The sequence below is a fragment of the Narcine bancroftii genome, chromosome 6 (assembly GCF_036971445.1).
Source record: "Narcine bancroftii isolate sNarBan1 chromosome 6, sNarBan1.hap1, whole genome shotgun sequence".
Lineage (NCBI taxonomy): Eukaryota > Metazoa > Chordata > Chondrichthyes > Torpediniformes > Narcinidae > Narcine > Narcine bancroftii.
Window position 1 is genome coordinate 29551476 of NC_091474.1, and position 20319 is coordinate 29571794.

The 20319-nt window shown below is 37.7% G+C and overlaps 1 protein-coding gene across 8 annotated transcripts in view; it reads left to right on the forward strand.

Moving 5' to 3' along the window:
• ralgapb (Ral GTPase activating protein non-catalytic subunit beta) overlaps positions 1 to 20319 on the forward strand; it is a 111123-nt gene that overhangs the window by 26381 nt on the left and 64423 nt on the right. For 3 of the 8 annotated variants that reach the window (XM_069884531.1, XM_069884533.1, XM_069884532.1), the window contains exons 7-11: positions 94 to 225; positions 1646 to 1824; positions 14060 to 14211; positions 15705 to 15921; positions 16840 to 17041. In XM_069884531.1, coding sequence (XP_069740632.1) covers positions 94 to 225; positions 1646 to 1824; positions 14060 to 14211; positions 15705 to 15921; positions 16840 to 17041 — 882 coding nt within the window. Of the gene's footprint in view, positions 1 to 93; positions 226 to 1645; positions 1825 to 7014; positions 7060 to 11106; positions 11173 to 14059; positions 14212 to 15704; positions 15922 to 16314; positions 16351 to 16839; positions 17042 to 20319 lie in introns of all 8 variants that reach the window. The other 5 variants (XM_069884525.1, XM_069884527.1, XM_069884526.1 and 2 more) reach the window with 5 other exon arrangements.

The window sequence follows — 20319 nt, forward strand, 5'->3', positions numbered from 1 at the left end:
TGAGTAGGTACAGTGAGGATGTTGAGTAAATTGTTCTGGTCGAGAATAGAAGCTACCATTACATTGTATCATGATGCTGTTTTTCTTTGATAGGCTTCTGAGGTTTACCTATGGTCCCTCTTTCCCTCCATTCAAAGTTCCAGATGAAGATGCAAACCTGATTCCAGCAGAAATGGACAATGACTGTGTGGCTCAGACTTGGTTCCGCATTTTGCACATGCTTAGGTGAGAATGCTTTATTTGAATTTAATTTTTTTTTCCAGCACAATAGAAGTTGATTCTAGCCATTTAAACCGATACGTCCAATTATACCCAAATTAACCTTGTATTTTGGAAGGTGGGAGGAAGCCAGAGCACCTGGGGAAAACCCACGCAGGTCATGGAGAGAATGTACAAACTCCTTACAGACAACACTGGATTTTAACCCAGGTCGCTGGCACTGTTACAGTGTGGCACTAACTGTTCTGCCCCATGTGTAAATCTGTACATCTTGCCTTTTCGGCTGATAAAATCTATGGGAAGAGATTATTTTGTATCTTGGCTTATTAAGTAGATGTGTGCAAAATCATCCACTGAATAAATTCATGGTATAAAATGCAGCCTTTGTCTTTCATCCATTTAGTTTATGGTTCCCAAGACAAAACTGTCCACCACTGAGTTGGCTTTTCACTCAAACAATTGTATCAATTTTGAACATTTTCATTGTTCGTTTAACACATAATATTTTCAGATGAAGATTGGTATCCTACTCTCAATTTGATTAATGATTCCTCATTTTGTGCAAGACACTGCTTATTACAATTCAAGGTGGTACATAGAATTCGTATGTCCAAACTTAAATTATTTTGTTTTTATGCAGATATTGATCCATTATGTAAGAAATGTGAAATTTTTGAAGCTTTTCTGATTCATGCGTTTTGGGAAATGTCCAAATTTAGAGATTTTCAAGGCTTATTTGGAACCTTGCCCGTTAATTGTTCTGATTGGTTTTTTCATAATCCAGATCAACTTTTCTCAGCATCACAGGAAAAAGTTTTAGCTTTTACCACATTAATAGCCAGATGAGCAATTTTATCAAAATGGAAAGGTGTTTTATCCCCTACTCGTACACAGTGGCTATATGATGTAATGTCCTATTTAAGTTTAGAGAAAATTAGATTTATTAAAGATAGGAAGTTTATATTTTTGAAAATTTTGGGCCCATTCTTAGAATTTTTTATAATTGGAAGAATTAATCATTACTGTATGTTCCATTGGTTCTTTGTCTGTTCTCCGGGGGTCGTCAGTGATTCCACATTATTGTTTTACTAAAATATTATTAAGCATTAAAGTCACCTTGATTAGAGGGAGGGGTTAGATAAGATTAATTTTGTAGTTAGTTTTTTTTCTTAAAAATAGTTGTACCCCAACTATTCGTTGTAGCAAACAATCTTCTGTGTCATTAAACTGACCCTCATCACTCGCTCCCTAAATGAAGGAAATGAACTTGTCTTGTTCACCCCATCGATGTGAATGTTTACTATTAACAGATTCCAACATAACGAGAAAAATATGCCAAAGTAGTTTTAGTCCGTGAGAACAATATTTACTCGAAGAACACAATTACTCTGAATTAATTGTATTTTAAATCCTTTATTCTGCTCAGCAATCCAGTGGATTTGAGTAATCCAGCCATAATAAGCACCACACCAACATTCCAGGAGCAAATTTTGAACGTTACTGGGATGGCCCAGGAAATGATACAGCATCCATGTCTGAAACAGCTGCCTCAAATCTTCTTTCGAGCCATGCGTGGTATCAGCTGCCTGGTGGACGCCTTTCTAGGTGACAAACAGTTTATAATCTCTGTGCTTTGAAACAAGTTTTTAATGAATATTAGGGGAATTGAGGGTGATGGTGATATCAGGGTGCAGGGCCAGATCAGCCATGACCTTAATGAATGGCGAAGCAGGCTTCAAGCATCTGAAGGCTTCCTCCTGCTCTGATTTCTAGTGTTCCTCATTTTGTGTATGAAACGTTGGACAAATATCCTTTCCAATGACCTAATATTCTATACCAGAATGTAAAATGAGAAGGAATATTTTTGCTTCAGAATGAGGGGTGAAATTACTGTCAGGTTTCTTGGTTGAATTGGCACACCAATTCTATGCTATCCATTGGACCCATGTATATTAATCTTACATTAATCTATTTTATTCATCCAATCCCATCAACTTCCTCTAGATTCTGCCACTACCCTAAACACCATTCTCCCAACTGTACAAGACCCTCTGAAGACTCCCTGCTTCCTCGGCTCTACCCAACCCCACCCAAACCTATCTTTGTATCATCCACGAACAGTCAAAAGTCGTCAATTCCATCATCCAAAGCAGCCACAACACTGACCCTTGGAAACGCCTCGTCAATGACTGACTGCCAGAAAGTGCACCCTTTATTTCCACTCTTTGCCTTCTGCCCCTCAGTGAATCTTTTATCTATGCTAGTACCTTTCCTACAATACCTTGTAAAATTTTGTTTCGCAGTCTTGTGTGGCATCTTGTCAAAGGCCTTCTGAAAAAGTAAACCAGTCTCTTTTGTGTATCTTCAAAGAATTCCAACAGATTTGTCAGCCAACTTCCCTGAGGGGGAACCATGCAATTTCATCTTGTGCTTTCAAGTTCCTTAAAATCTCATCCTTAATAATTGGCTCTAGAATCTTATCAAGTTGGGCTGATCACCCAGTAATTTCCTATCTATTGATCTCTCCCTTCTTAAAGGGAAGAATGATAGTTGTGATTTTTCTTCTGTGGCTTTGTGAAACTATTTCTGACTAGCAATTCTTGAAAGATTATGACTAATACAGTCAAAATCTCTTCAACTGTCTTTGAGGGGGCATGCCACGTGATGATATGGGGTTAGACTGATAATCCCTGCTCTCCTCGAAAAAGTGACAAAAAGGTTATAAAAGTTACAGAAAATATATGAAATGATTGTCTGAAGACACATCGAAGACATCAACAATGCCACCAAAGAAGGATAAAGGACTTACTGTTGTTCAAGAAACTGAGCAAGAAAAGGAAGAGAGGTCTACCTTAAGAAAGTATCTTGGAGCTGTCCGTAAGTTAGTATCCAAAGGAGGGAGGCCAGAAGCCGGGGAGACCTTGGTCACTGCTGCATGAGGTCTCCCCCAACAATGGCCACCGACATCGGGTGAAGAAATGACTCTGCACATGCGCAACTCCTCGTGCATGTGCAGAGCACAAATAAAAATGGAGAAAATTTAAAAAAAAGATTCCAGGCACCCACAGCTCTAGTGATCAAGAAGAAGACCTGGAAAAGCAAAGGAAAGAACAAGAACGACCTACAATCAAGAAAAAGATAGAAAAAGGTGCAGAAGCTTCTTTATCTTCTGGTGAATTAAAGCAAATGTTAGATTTTTTTCGACAATCCATGTTAACTGATGAAGTAAGGAAGAATGGTGATAAGATGGAACGATTAATACAACAGGTGGACACTAGATTTGAAATAGTGGATTCTCCAAAGGCTAAGGTGATTGCAAATAGACAAATATCAAAATCTTTTTTGTTGGAAAGATCATCTAGACAAGGATGTCCATTATCTCCTTTTTTATTTGCATTAGCTACAGAATCTTTAGCTGAAGTGATTATAAGTGATAGTGAGATTGAGGGCTTTAAGATGCATGATATAGAATGTAAAATTAGTCTTTTTGCAAATTACGTAATATATCTTACAAACCCTGAAATCTCATTACAAAAAGTAAATGATTGATTGGCAGAGTATGGGTTAGTATCAGGTTGCAAAGTAAATATTAATAAAAATGAAGTGATGAAGGCTGATTGAGACAGACTGTTCAAGTTAAGAAAATTACAAAATTTAAATTGCAGACTGGTGCAATTAAATATTTAGGAATTAATGTTGATAAGAATTTAAATAGTTTATTTAAATTAAACTGCATACCTTTAGTGAGGAAAATTAAAGAAGATTTATTAAGATGGAAGGATTTGCCAATTTCTTTAATAGGAAAGATTAATTGTGTGAAGATGAATATCTTTCCTGGAATACAATACCTTTTTCAATCATTTGTACCAATAATGCTTTTTCAGGATTAAAATAAAAGTGCAATAAGGTTTATTTGTAGGGATAAAATGCCTCAGATGGCATTGGAAAAATTAATGTGGAAATTTAATCAAGGGGGACTTCAATTGCCTAATTTGAAAAATTATTATAAAGCAGCTCAACTTAGATTATTGTCTTCTAGTTATCAGACCGATGAAAAGATTGCATAGGTGCAAACTGAAATGAGTAAAATAGGAGAAACTAATTCTGAACATATTTTATATAAATGGCATGATGGTTATTAAGAGGAAAATCAGATCCACCAATTTTGAAACATGTACTCAGAGTATGGAATGGAGTACATGCGGAAAGAGGAATGAAGAATTATCAGTTGGCTAAAATGGTATTAAATCAAAATCCTTTAATTCCTTTTACGGTTAATAATCGTTATTTTGATGTTTGGTATAATTGTGGAATTTTTAAAAAAATAATAAGGGATTGTGTTTTGGGATCTGTTTTCTTGATTTTTGATCAGTTGAAAGATGATTATAATATACCACATCATACTATTTTTTTTATTATCAACTTAAATTATATTTAAAAAGAAAATTAGGGAGGAATTTTAAGGTCAGAAAAAAGTCCATTTGAATATCTAATAATGGATAAGTTTATTGAAAAATTTATTACTAATATGTATATCAAATTACAAGAGACTATTCAGAAAAAGGATTTATTCAAATCCAAATCTAGATCGGAAAAAAGATTTAAATATACAGATTCAAGACTATGAAATTAATTATGCTATGAAAGTGTAACTAATGCAATTAATGTTAGATATCAAATGGTACAATTTAATTTTTTACATAAATTATATTATATTCCATACAAATTGATACACTTCTTTCAAATTGTTCTGATCAATGTTTTAGATGTAATAAAGAAGTAGGATCTTTCTTGCATACAGTCTGGCAATGTGAAAAGGTAGATAAGTTTTGGAAGGATATAAGTATTTTGAGATGAGTTTTGAAGTTGCATATTTTGAAGGATCCCTGAGTATTTTTATTGGGAGATATTTCCCAATTGAAGTTAGATATTTATCAAAAGAAATTTTTAAATGTAGCAATAGCAAAGAAATCTATACCTGTAATGTGGAAATCTGGTGATATTGTGGGGTTGAATAGATGACAAATGGAATTATTAAATTGTATACCATTAGAGAGCATTATGTATAATTTACAAAATCAACCAGAAAAACTTGATAAGATTTGGAAACCCTACATGGATTTTATTGCTATGAATTTACCTGCAGCGTCCACCATTCCCCCATTCAACCTGTCCTAATTAGTTATGGTTTTAAGGTTGTTATGTAAACTGAAATTAATTAATTAAAAGATATAGGTTTATTAGACAGGCTTTTTCCTATTTTCCTTTTTTTTGGAGGGGGGGGGGAGAAAATAAATAAAAATTGTATTTTTTTTTGGATCCTAATTTTAACATTTTTATGGATAAATACTGTATATGTTTTGACACAAATGGAAAATAAAAATTTCAAAGAAAACTCTTTCAAGCCTTGGTCCAAGTGACATCTGTCTTCAGCTTCCCAAGCACCTTCTCATTAATAATGACACTCACTCTGCCTCCTGACTCTCAAATTTCCGGCAATCGCCTGCAGTTTCCACAGTGAATTCTGACACAAAATACCTATTCAGTTCATTCGTTGTATATTTGTGCCTTATCGCCTCTTCTCCAGTGTCTTTTTTTTTCTCAGCAGTTTGATGTCCATTCTTGCCTCTCTTTTGCTTTTTGATGTCGTATTTTATGTTTAGAGTTTATTGTATTTTGAGTTGCCATCTGTTGATGTTTAAAAGCTTCTCAATCCTCTAGCCATCTGTTATTTATTGCTTTTGCTCTGTCTTTGATTTCTCTTATCAGCCATGGTTGCTTCATTCTCCCTTTAAAATGGTGCTGCTTCTTTAGGATGAAATTATCCTCCATCTTCTGAAGTCCTCCCAAAACTCATGTTATTGCTGCTCTGCTGTTAACTCTTCCAATCAACTTTGGCCAAGCTCCTCTCTCATGCCTCTGCAGTTATATTTACTCAACTGTCATACCAACGTATCTGATTTTAGCTTCACCCTCTCAAGCAGGAGAGTAAATTCTATCTGATTGAGATTATAACCTCTTAAGGGTCCCTTTACTTTGTGTTCCCAAATCGTATCTGGTTTTAAAGAAGTTTGGGGACTACAGAAATAAGTCAGGATAATTACTGGATGAGACAACAGACTGATTAAAAAGGTGAATCAGGGCGAACAAAATAGTTATAAATCAGCATTACTTCTCGGAAATGACATGGGTGGAGAATGTAATAATTCATCCATGCACTGTATTGTGGCCTGTTCCAGAGCAAGTATGTTATGATAAATCTTCAAACCATTCACTCTATCGTCTTGTCATTAGTAATATTGTAGTTATTAGGTAGCTTGTTGCTTTGTACCGCATCTGTCATAAATGAAAACATGATGTCTTGCGTTACGAGTAGATTTGATTTGTTTCACTTGTTTAGTGTTAAATTCAGATCAGATGTGTGTAATCACCTCCAGCTATGACAAATTTGTAATTTTATCTGGCATGCTTCCTTGGGATTAACTGCTCTTTTTGGCTCCTGAGCTTTAGAAACTTCAGCCAATTCATGAATTCTATGGCTTCATTCCTGGATGTAATTTGCGTTCAGTGGCAGATTTTTGTTTTTTTCAGTGTATTTGGGATTTTTGTCACTTTGTCGCACATTGCAAATTTCATAAAGTGGTTATTTTTGCAATGGTAAGTTGCTATGGGGAAAATGACAATGTGTTCTGTCTTTGGTCAAATTTAATTTGAAGATGACCTTATTGCCAACTTCATTCACTGAAAACAAGTTGTATGTTTTTAAACAGCACTATATTTCTTCTTGCTCCGTAGGTATTGCAAGGATCAATATCATTCGGGAAAGGTTACCCCCTTATGGTATAAAGTGTTGAGCATTTGACAGCTTCCACCTTTGATCAGTAACATTTAAATTGGTACAAGTGTTACCAATCCACTCCTTATTTCCTGCCAATCTGATTTATGTTTGTTGTTGAATTTTTAAAGCTGCAGTATTCTATTTAGCATGGTTATGTTGATGTAAGCTATACACACCAATTACATGACAATTGGGGAACTATTTATTCACTGTGCTCCAACTTACTAGAGACATTACTAGTGCAAAATAGATGTTTCCAATATTTTAAAAAACTACAAATTGCAATAACCTCAGCTACTTCCTTATGAAATCCTTTAATGTGCCATATTCAATTATGTGTACATTTTTCTTTTCAGGTGTTTAATGTTTTGAATTATCATGTTCATTGGCATTTGACAAATACCATGGCTTCACTCCCCAGCATCTTATTTGTTTTTAACTAATAATAGTCAGCTTCACTAGAGTAAGACTAGAGCTCATGGCTGATCTGAATGTAACCTTCACTTTCCATTATTTATCGTATTCCTTTGTCCTTAAAAGATTCAAAGATCCTGTGAGAGGAAAAAAAAAGCTTTGTGTATCTTGTGGCTGATTCCATATGTTTAAACAATGGATGCCAGTTCTAGATTCTGCTAGGATGAACAACCCTGTCAAGTCCTCTCAGGATCTTGTTTCATTCAGTCTTCTCTCACCCTTCGAGTCTCCAGCAGATACCAATTTGGTCTGTCCAAATATTCCCCACAAGGCAACCATCCCATTCCACACGTTGATCCAGAAATCATTCTCTGAATGGCTTCCAATGAAATTAATATCATTAAGTAAAGAGACCAATATTGAGCTGAGTCCTGTAAACATGTTCTCAACAACATCTTGTACGGGGAGGGAAGGTAGGGGGGAAAAAAGGGGAGAAAATGCCACTGTGTATATTTAAGAGGGAAATGTTCGTATGTATTTTGATTGATATGGTTCACAGTGTGAAGAAAAAAAAATCACCCTCCGGGATATAAGCCTGAGCCGGCCTACCGAGGCCTCACACTGAGTTGCTGCAGCCACAGCCAGCCTGGCTCTGTGGAGGTTTTTGTGGATTAAAGCCTGTTGTTCAGTCTTTTTAAAAAAAAACATCTTGTACAACCAGAGCATAGTATTCAACATTTGTTTTGAATTTCCCAAGCAATATAGGTTGATGTTTTGTTACATCTCCTAATTGCAAAGGCTACATGCTGCAACCTCTCATTCTTTTGCATTTTATTTTTTTCTCCTGTGTATGACATATCTTTTCCCATTCACTTAATATTTTCGCAATTAATTTTCCTATTTTTATTTGTGGCATCAGAAGATGTAGCAACAAAGTCATTTATATAAATTGTAAAAAGTTGAGACCCAGCTCCTCTCCCTGTGGTATACCCACTGTTCACTGTGTTTTTATAGTCAGCAAAAAAAATTGTTTTCGCTGTTTCTTGTAGCCAACCAGTCGTCTGGCCATGTCAGTTTATTAACTCATGCTCTGACCTTTATTTCCTGCACTGAATTTTTGAGGTGGCATCTTATCTGATGACTTCGGGAAACCCATCCTCTAGTTTCTCCCTTATCCTTAGTACATTATATGTGCAGATCTGCGGATGATAAGTAGGGTGAACTTGGGTCGAATGTGTGCATAATAAAGTTGGTGATGTGGAACATAGGCTGATTAAAGTATTATGGCTAATACAGCAGCATTTTATTAAGATTTAGATAGGAAAAAATTGTGGTTTGTGATTTTACTATTGGCAAATCACAAGTCAGAACAATCCCAGTGCTCTCTTGTCTCCAACTTTTCAATTCGAGTGAAACACTAAAGACTGAAGATGCAGATATTGTGGTTTTTAAAAAAAAAAAGCCCACAGAAACACTGGAGGAACTCAACAGATCTTACAGAGTCCTTACGGAGGGAAAGATTATAACCAACATTTTGGGCCTGAGCCCTTCCTCAAGGTGCAAACAAAAAGCAAGCAGGTGTCTGAATAAAAAGAAAAACTTATTGTTCACTTTTATCTAATGTTAGCTGAGGATATATTTCAAGAAATTTCTGGTACAGTCTCTAAGAATACTGCATCTTTAAGATATTTCAACAGAAGTTGACAATACAGGAACAGTGATTTTTTTAAAAATTTCAACCTTTTTCCTATTTTTTCTGATCTTTTGTGTAAATGATTATCAATGATTCTGTTCTGATGCTGATAAATGTTATTCCGCAGTTCAATGGTTTGCTGACTAAGAACCAGGTGGAAGCTGAGACCGCTTGCAGCATAATTTAAAAGCTCAATTAGCCTTTTCCCCCCCCCCCTGTTTATTGGAATTAATAAAGAAAAATACCTTCAAAATTATTATTAATACATGTTGCATGTTTGTGTGACTTTGGCTCCATTAATTTCTCTCTTCAAGGCCCTGATCCAGCAGGGTATGGTGTACATCACAAGTGCTCTCTTGGCCAATTTAAGTTTTAAATGTAAGGCAAGTTTATTCAACCTGTATTTGAGCTTGAATCCACAAAGGCCAGGAATTAGCTTGATGAACCTGCAGGCCAGCGTTGAGGCTTGGAGCACAGAAACAGCCTTTTCAGACTACTGTGTTCACACTGACTATGAGATACCCAGCTGTATGAATCCTATATTAGTCTGTAGCCCTCTTTATCTTTGCCTTTCAAATGTTAGTCTGAATACATCTGAAATGAGCTCTTAGAGAGGTTTACTGAATTATGAGGGGCAAAGATAGGAAAGATGATAATATTTTACTCATGGTAGGGGAGTCTAGAACTAGAGGGCCTAGTTTAAAGTTAAAAGGGGAGATCTTTAAATTTACAGTACAACTCTGATTATCCAAAATTGTCGGGACTGGGCCTACGTCGGATAAATGTTTTTTTTTGGAGAATTGGTCATTTAAAAAAAAACTGCCCAATAGCAGCAGCAAATCATTTGTATGAATGTTTAAACCAAAAACAAGGGAGGGCTTTTTCAGCACTAAAATAATGTTTAATTCTTACAACAAAAAATGCTGGCCGCAACGCTGCCGCCTGCCGCCAATCACCGAGACCTCCCAACCACTGCCACTGATCCCCGAGAAGGCTTCCTGGGCTGGTGGAACACTCACTGGTGAGATGGCAGGCTCCTGTCTCTCCACTCAGTGGAGCTTCATCCTGACACCCGTCTCAACTCCGAATTCTCCCCTAAGCCTACATGGTGTAAGTGGTAGGTAGTAGGCCGAGGGGAGAGTTTGGCATCAGGAGCTCCGGTGTGCCGAAGGAGGGAGGCCACTGAGCCCAAGGTCCCACTCCTGCCTGAGAGGCCGCTCTCTTTGATGATGCTGGGACAAGAAATTCTTCCGACCTTTTGCGGCTGGGAGAGAGCGACCTGCAGTTTGAGGGGGAGAGTTGGAAAGAAAAGTCAATAGGGAAAGGTAAAGAAGAAATGGAAAGAGAGAGGGGAGGGAGTTATCTGAAACGAGGACAATTGTTATTCTAATTTCATATCGGATGAATTTTTTCAGCCTGTGAGGTCTGTTTGGCTCTGAAAAATTTTTAGATAAATGAGGATTTCAGATAATCGGAGTTGTACTGTATTTAAATTTAGACATACAGCACGGTAACAGGCCATTTCGGCCCAAAAATCCATGCCACCCATTTTACACCCAAATAACCTACACCCCTAATGTTATACCACAAACAGGGTGTTGAATATTTGGGACTAGTTGTCTGTGGAGGTCGTGAAGGCAGATATACAACATTTAAAAGGCACTTGAACAGGTACCTGTGTAGGAATAAAGAGGGATGCAGGCCCATGTCGCCAAATGGGATTGACTTTGATAGGCATTGTGAATAGGGTGGGCCATAAGGGTCCATTCCTTCGCTGTATGATTCCATCATCGACTCAGTTCCTGATTCCAATCATCCTCTGGTGAAAATATCCTTTCTCTGACCCTCATATATTAAATCTATGTTCTCAAATTTTAAACCCTTCTACTTTGGAGGAATGTTTCCTACCATGTATCTGCCCCTTGCAACTTTGTATTTCCAGAAGAGTTCTTCCCTCGGCTTCCTTCATTCCAAGAAAACCAAGCAGCATCCTGGGGCGCCACAGCTGGTACGGCCACTAATCTCAGATGGAGAGCCCACCTTGCATCCAGTCTGCGTGAAGTTCGCATATTCTCTCTGTGGCCACACAAGTTTTCTCCCACACACCAAAGATGTGGTGATTTGTATGTTAATTGGACAATTAAGTTCTTCTATTAGGTGGTAGAATCTGGAGAAGTTGATGCAAATATTAGAATAAAATAAATAATATATTAACATGAGATTAGTGTAAAGAAATGGTTAATGGACAGTGCAGAGTGGTTGGGCTGCAGGGCCTGTTTTCATGTTCTATCTCTCTATAATTCCATGTTGGTGAATCTCTTCTGCATCCTGCTGGGTAAAATCATATCCTTCCCATAATGTGGTGACCAGAACTATGCACAGAACTACAGCTCAACCTGTTCTTTTACATTTGATGCACATAGTGTGGCCTCCTCGAGTTTGATGGGATCAAATGTAGATATAGTGACAACATTACCAAGCACCTGTGAGCTCACCATTTCAATTCCCCCAATCATTCCTACACAGACATGTCTGTCCTCAGCCTCGTCCATTGCCCTGTTGAGGTCAAATGTAACATTAAGGAACAATGCATAATCTTCCTCCTGCATAGTCTTAAAACCAAAGAAATTAATGTTGATTTTTCCCATTCTTTCCTCCAGTTCTCACATTTCCCTTTAAACCCCTCCAACCCTGCCAAACAAAGGTCTCTTCTTCTATCTGTCTCTCCAAATTTCCCATCACTTATCCAATATCCAATCACGTCTTGCCCCAGTGCAGGCTTTTTTTTCCACATCATTATATCCTTCATATCTCTCCTTCCTGCTTCAGTTCCAACCTAAACACTCACAGATCATTTTGATCCCTGGATGCTGCCTGATCTGTCAAGTCCCTCCAGCTTCTCTGACCACACATGGTCCAAATCATATTTTAAAGTTTTGCCATAACTTCTCTGCTCTTGTATTCAATAACACAGGTAATGAAGGCAAATATCCTGTCTGCCACTTTATCTGCCTGTGCCCTGATCTTCACCAAGGTCTCTACTTTTCACTAAATTCCATCTGTCATTGCTCTGCCCCACTGACCAACTAATCATCTTGAGCCTTGCATTTATCCTCCTTGCCATCAAAAACCACCATTTTTTTTTTGTTTGGCTTTCATGATTACTAAACATATTTCCTATATTTGTATCCAAATCTTCAATGTTCACAACAAGCAACAAAAATCCCCTTGGCACATCACCATTCACAGTTTTCCAATTTCTAAAGCAATTTTCTACCAATACCCCTCCTCCTATAGGCAAGATGGATGGTCTTTCTGCAGTGAAGTGCCTAGATTTTGTAAAGCTAAAATGGCAATCTTTTACTTTTTAAATCTGACTCTTCTCTGTGAGGGCCAAGTATCTTGTGAAGGGAGCAGAGCTGCTGGAGTGATGACCCTGGTCAACAACATGTAAAAGGTGAAGATGGAAAGGGAATAACAAGAGGAGGTTATTCAGCCTTCAACTTTTCAGCTTGGGGTTATTTGGTGCATTTACTCCATTGGATCAACCTTTAACAAGTACTTCTACATCAGTTTTGTTTTCAGTAATTTTCTTGCCTCCACGGCAGGCTGATCAGGGCACCTCATCCATGCATGATGAACGTAATACTAATCTTTGTAATAGTTTTACAATTTAATCTGACATTACTGTGGTGATTCCACACTACAATGCATCCTTGCCCCATGGAGTTTTAGATCTCTCTGATGGATTAGGTAAAATGGACTGATTGACCTTGCATCTCCATAATTTTTTTAGGCTTGTACAGCACAGGAACAGGCCCTTTGGCTCACCATATCTGCGCTAATCTTGGTGTCTTCTACATCCTGGCAATTAATGTGCTTGTGTGGATACTTCAAGAAAAGCTCATCTGTAACTGCTGGAGAACTGTAAAGCAGCAATAACATTGCCAAAGAATAGCAGAAATGTATACAAAATGATTTTACCCTTTACATCAAGAGAATCTGACTTTTTGTTTCACAGTGGGTCATTTCTAATCTGTCCCTAAGTTTGAATCTTTTTGTCTCACTGGATTCCATGATGAACAAAAACAAGATTTTGGGCAGGGGTTGAGGGAGGAACAAAATAATGCAGAATGATTTCCAGGAGTGATGAAGGTGATCAAACTTGAACCTATATGTTTGGGGAAAAGGTAACAAGCCAAGAAGCAACAGGTACTCATAAACCACAAAGTGCCAACAAACAAAGCATTTGTGACAGCAGTTTGAGAGCTATCTGGGGAATCACCCAAAATGCTAGCTATTGCTAACGGAATTGCAGAATAGTTGCTACTTCTGTAGACCATCAAACCATTTTAACTTTACATCACCACAAAGGCAGGAGTACCAAGTCTCTGATTCTCCCTGAAGATGATAGATACTGACCTGGCTGAAGCTCACTGAGCGAACATTTACCTTAGTTAATGTGGAATAATTTAACTGTTCTGCATAGACCTGGAAATACGTGCAGCTTTCCTTGGATCTCAGCGTAAAACAGTCTCTTATTTTCCCCCCCCTCACAAGTATGATAGAATTAACTTCAGGCCTTGGAATTTCTATATTTCATCAAATGATGAATTGCTTCCTTGACCATATCATCATGTGTCAGTGTTGCTTAATTGAGATTTATAGCTCTGTACAACACCTGGATACATGCCCTCAAAAGAAAACCTTGTTCACAAAAACCTGTCTCGTGCTGTAAGGGTGAAGCCAGCCGTTTTAGTCAGCTCTTACTGTTGTCTGTAAACTGTCCTGCACTAAATATTTCTTTTCAAAATTGTTACTAAACTGGTGGGCAGATTTTAATATGGATTTCACAAATGGTGGTGCTTTTTATGCATGTGTTTTTCCTTTTACAGGTATTTCCAGGCCCCGCTCGGACAGTGCTCCTCCCACTCCGGTGAATAGGTTAAACATGCCACAGGCAAGCAGTACAATGAACACAACACCTCCTCACAGCAGAAGGATCCGATCTGTTACTGTGACAAAGACAACGGTTAAAACAAGCTCAGTAAGCAACTGCCATTTTACTTTATTCACGTCAGTCTTGCACCATTTCTGTGGCACTTGATCTAACTAACTTGATCTGTGGTTCTGAAAACTGTCGTCAGCACCACTCAGGAGCACAACCATTGAATAATGCAGGGCTAGAACAATCTGACAATTTCCAGCAAATATTCCAAACTTAATGGTTAATTAGTTAGTAATTACTGTAAATTGCCACTAGGGTATAGGTAATTGGTGGAACCAGTGGGAAATTGATGGAAAGGAAGAGAGAAAATCAAATGGAATTGGTTTACAATGACTGTAAATGGATGTTTGATGGTCAGCACAAACTAGGTGGGCCTAGTGGTATTAGTGAACCTTCTTCACTGGAAGACCTTGAACCACCTGAGGATGACTGAAGGATTTAATCATTGGAAAATGGTTGAGTAATTGAAAGGACATCTTGTTTCTGCTTGTGGCAAAAGAATGAAGTGTATCTTGTAATTGGACAAATCTGGCAGAACGGGGAGGAAGGAGCTTAAAGTGATTGTAACTAGTACGGGGGAAAAAATAATAATCGACAAATATCCTGAACCTGACTGCCTATGTTCTAGGGTCCAATAGAAAGTGGCTGCAGAAGTAGCCATCTTTCAAATTCTCTGGACTCTAGGGAAAAGTTTCAGCAGATTGGAAGCCACAAATGTGATGCCCTAATTCATGATAGAAAGAATCAACCAAAACCATGTGAATTTGGGCGACATGGTTAGCGGAGCAATTAGTGCAACACTGTTACAGCACCAGGGACACAGGTTTGAATCCAGTCCTGTCTATAAAGAGTTTGTAGATTCTCCCTGCTTCTGCATGGGTTTTCCCCGAAGGCTCTGGTTTCCTCGCACCCTTCAAAAGGTATTGGGTATTTTAGGCTAATTTGGGTATATGGGCAGCACGGATTCAAGGGTCAGAAGGGCCTGTTTGTGCTGAAAGTCTAGCTTTAAATTTAAACCTCTCACACAAGGGTTTCAACAATTCTCCATATTTAAAAAAAAAAACAATGGGTGGGGATGGAACTCGAAATGGTGAAGCTAATGGTTTGTTTAAATATGGAAACTGAAGGTTCAACAGGTAGCTATGCAGCAGTACCAGATGAGTGAGAATCATGGTAAAATAAGAATGGGAAGCATTGAGGAATCTAAAAAAATAAATACATATTTAGAAACAATAGTAGGAATTATCTGAGCTGCCAAAGAGGGAATGAAGCATCTCATCAGCAATCAGAGGTATTTTTGGGAACATCCCAGTGGTCTTCGATGGGTGCAGATTTGATCTGACCATGGATTTGTTTTGCATTTCAGTTACTTGTATACGGGTGTTCCCATGTGTTTGCGTTAATTGCACACGCAATGTCCACTTTCTTTTATTTTTGTGTGTGTACCAATTCAGTTTCTGCTCTTCAGTCATAATTGAAAATGTAATTTGTATCAGCCCCTAATATTGTTTTGAATCTTTTCACCTTGCTAGGGGAGTACTGCACATCCTCCCAAAGTAACACATCAGACTTCCACCACTTCTCCATTGTCTAGCCCAAACCAAACTTGCTCCGAACCAAGACCTCTACCTGCACCAACTCGCCCCAAGGTCAACAGTGTACTGAATCTCTTTGGTCAGTGGTTGTTCGATGCAGGCCTGGTTCACTGCAGACTGCACAGTGGAATGAACAGGGATGGTAGTATGACAGGTAAGGCTGACCAAAATCTTGCACTTCATTCTTGCTTTCTGTTGTAAAGCAAAATGTAGTTCAAATATCATCGACAGTCTGTGTACTCTTAATTTACAGTCCAGATTTATTAAACCCTAATCTAAGTTAACATCAGTGTTCCCCTGATTTTTGTTTATTTCGTTTTGCATATTTTTGCATGCTAATTGTCAAATTCATGGCTTTTACCTGGTTGCCAGTCTTGTACATAGTGCCCAGTCTACCTCTCAAAACACTTGAATTTTAAGTTTTAAAGCAAAAACAGATGAAAGCTGCTTATAACTAAAGCTTGAAAAAAAAACTAATCATCTTAACGATATTATAACTACTGCTGTCCTTTGATTTGTTTCCATTTTTATTTCTATTATCTTGCAGCATCTTTTATCCAAATTCTTCTTTCTTATAAATCTTGTAAGTAGGAAAAGTAGATTCTATTTTAATTGCAGTCAGCTGTTTTATGATTTTTGCCATAAGCCATTCCTTTTCCTTCTAATTGCTCCAGCTTTTTCTCTAACATGTGGCTCCTGTCCTTGTTGCAATCTCTGGGGTGATTCACTTCATTCAGTATTCTGTGTGTTTCTCTTGAATGGGGAGGAGTGTTGCCAAGCCTTGTAATCTGCTCTTCTGCAGGTGCTTGTTTTTATCCCGTCATGCTCATTTCTCCTGCTATTTTTGTATCACGTCATAAACCTAAGACTGTGCACTAACCATTTTGAATATTTTGTATAATTCTCTTTGGTTTCTTCCATTAAGTTCTGGTTTTGTAAACTTACTGTTCTGCGTTTTGTTTTATATGTATGTCTGCATAATGCATGACTTGATTCTGTTTGGCGTTGTGGTGGTAAAATTGTTGTTTTTCACCGGCAGCTTGTGACTTCTTTTGCCTCTTCTTCGCCACAGGTATTACAACTCCAGCAGGACTGGATGTCCGAAGGAAGCCTTCCCAAATATCCACGGAAAATATGGTTGCCAATCCACTCTTTGATGCCAATGAATTTCCAGATAACTACGAAGCAGGCAGGGCAGAGGCCTGTGGAACACTCTGCCGGATCTTCTGCAGCAAGAAAACTGGGGAAGAGATCCTTCCAGTTTACCTCTCCAGGTGCTCTTTCATGCATGTTCAGTGCTATGTCTTTAACGATCAGTCGTGATTTAGTTGTAATTGTTTTATTTGTATCACTTTTGATTACTGCTTTGGTGAGATGATGGCAGTTTTGAGTTAAGCAGTCAATGGAAATTAAATGGGATCAAACTGATTGATTTGCATTCCACGACAATTTTTCTTTGCTTTGACTTCAGTAGTACAGTGAAATGGATAGTTATTTTGATCATTACTGGTTCTTGCTGAGAAGGATAAAAGATACCTGAAGTACATCAACTCTGTCAAGCTTGAATTTCTGGGAAGAAAGTCCAGATGATTAATTTGGAAGCTATACTCGACTGATGGGCTCTCAGAGGGAAGGCAATGTCAGTAATCGAACAATGTAAAACAGATGTGACATATGATTTTCTGTACAAGCACATATCCTAAAATGAATTCATTAAATGCTGCATAGCGGCTGCCTGGTTTGCCCACATGCACCTTGTAATCCTGCAGGCTTGCACCGAGCAGCCTGCAGTAGAGACCTTTTGTTGGAGAGATTTACGTAGTCGCAAATGACTTTTTCAGCATGTACAGGTCTGCACGCGTTCCCTTGGTTCCATCTCATTAAATTTACATCTGCCCCTTTTAGTTTCTGGTGTATTTCATGTTGATTTTAATCTATTTATCTCAAGTTCTGGATCACAACACTCTTATTTTTTTTCCTCCAATGAAATTAACTTAATTTCTTTGCCTGTATCATCGTAATTCCCAGAATCGACCATTACAATTACAATGTTTAAGAGACATTTAGTCAGGTACTTTAATAGATGAGGCACAGAGTATAATAAGGACAAATGGGATAAGTGTAGATGTGGAAAAAAGATCAGAACAGAATGTGATGGGTCAAAGAGCCTAGTTCCATGCTATACACCTCTGAATCTCTGGCCACTTATTTGTAGATTGTTACTGAAAAATGTGTAAAAGATTCAACAACTGGTTTGAAGATGGAATAGAGTTTTTTATTCAGCGAACAGATCAATTCCACATTCATGTAACAGAAATCCTCACACAAATCACTACCCATAAAGTTGAGATACTGAATAAAGCAAGGCACAGGTGAGACCTCACTTGGAGTATTGTGAGTAGTTTTGGGCTCCTCATTTCTGAAAGGATATGCTGATATTGAAGAGGGTTTTGAGGAGGTTCGCAAGGATGATGTCAAGAATGAAATGGTTATCATATGAAGAGTGTTTGATAGCTCTCAGCCTTTACTTATTGGAATTTAGGAGAATGAGGGGGATCTCATTGAAACATTTTTTTTTAATTTTTTTAAAAAATTTTTTATTTTTCACACCATAAATCACATTAGCCATGATATACACTATTTCTTTTTCACACATATACAGTGACTTTTTCTCCCCCCCCTCCTTCCTCCCAAGCCACCCCCCCACCCCCCCCTCTCATCCATTTTAGGTATACAATCTAGGTTGCATTAAGCCAGTCAGACAATGTTGTCATTCAACAAAAATACACCAGAAATTCTACTGAGTCCATTTTTTTCTTTCCTTCTCCTTCCATCAACTTAGGTAATGTTTGTCCCCGGTAGGTTTTCGCTATTGTATTTAATGTAAGGCTCCCATACTTGTTCGAATATTTCAATATTATTTCTTAACCTATATGTTATTTTTTCTAATGGAATCCATTTATTCATTTAAATTTAGTAGTTTCTTCCTTTTAATTTGGTTATGTATTCCATTAATATTTAAAGTCATATAGTTCAGCGTAGCCCTTTTATATTTTGTTTATCTTCTCTTTCCGTTTTTCCATCATTACCTTTCCTCCTTTTCCATTTCTGTTTTCTTATTTTCAACTCTTTATAAGACAACATTCCTACAACATCCAACATTTTCCTTATTCTCCTATTTCTATCTTATTTATCCCCAATCTCCCCTTCCCCTCCTGAGTTGTCCTTTATCCCTTGTCGGACAACCACATCTCCCCTCTCCATTTGGATTTGCGAATCCACTCGCAAGCGTCAACTGATTTTGCAGTGACCGCTATTTCCCCCCACCCCGCCCCCCCAGAAAAGATTTCACTTTTCATATGTCACAAAGGTCACTCTTTTAATTCCCTCCTTATTCTCTCTATTCCATTACCTTCCCTTATTAATTCTTGTCTATACTATCTATATTTTCCTCTAAGTACAGATACATTCACGTATGCACATTGTCTCTATTCACTCTTATACCTCTTTACCCGCATACATATCAATCGTGATCATTTTTACTCTCATTACCCGTCTTCATCCCTCAGTCTATTTTTGTAATTGTTCTGCAAATTTTCGTGCTTCTTCTGGATCCGAGAATAGTCTGTTTTGTTGTCCTGGAATAAATATTTTCAATACCGCTGGATGCTTTAGTATAAATTTATACCCTTTCTTCCATAAAATCGCCTTTGCTATTATTGAACTCTTTTCTCTTCTTTAGGAGTTCAAAACTTATATCTGGATAAATGAAGATTTTTTGCCCTTTATACTCCAGTGGTTTGTTGCCCTCTCTTACTTTTTCCATTGTCTTCTCCAGTACCTTTTCTCTTGTAGTATATCTTAGGAATTTTACTACAATAGATCTTGGTTTTTGTTGTGGTTGTGGTTTAGAGGCCAATACTCTATGTGCCCTTTCTATTTCCATTTCTTGCTGTAGTTCTGGACATCCTAGGGTCTTAGGGATCCACTCTTTTATAAACTCCCTCATATTCTTGCCTTCTTCATCTTCCTTAAGGCCCACTATTTTTATGTTATTTCTTCTGTTATAATTTTCCATTGTATCTATTTTTTGAGCTAGTAGTTCTTGTGTCTCTTTAGTTTTTTATTAGATTCCTCCAATTTCTTTTTTAAGTCTTCTGCCTCCATTTCTGCTGCTACTGCCCGCTCTTCCATCTTGTCCATTTTCTTTCCCATTTCTGTTAAGGTCATCTCTATTTTATTCATTTTCTCTTCTGTGTTGTTTATTCTTTTTCTTAAATCATTAAATTCCTGTGTTTGCCATTCTTTAAATGACTCCATGTATCCTTTAATAAGAGAAAGTACCTTCTTTATCTTGCCTTTCTTTTCTTCTTCTATTTCACTGTACTCTTCCTCTTCCTCCTCTTCTTCCTCTGGGTTGGCCATCTGTTGTTTCTTTGTTGCCCTTTCCTTCTCTTCTTTCTTGTTTCTATTGTCTTTTGTGGTCTCTTCTTGCTGCAGGTGTTCTGCAGCTGTCGTTGCCGGCTGTGGAGATCGACTCCCCAGCTGGTCC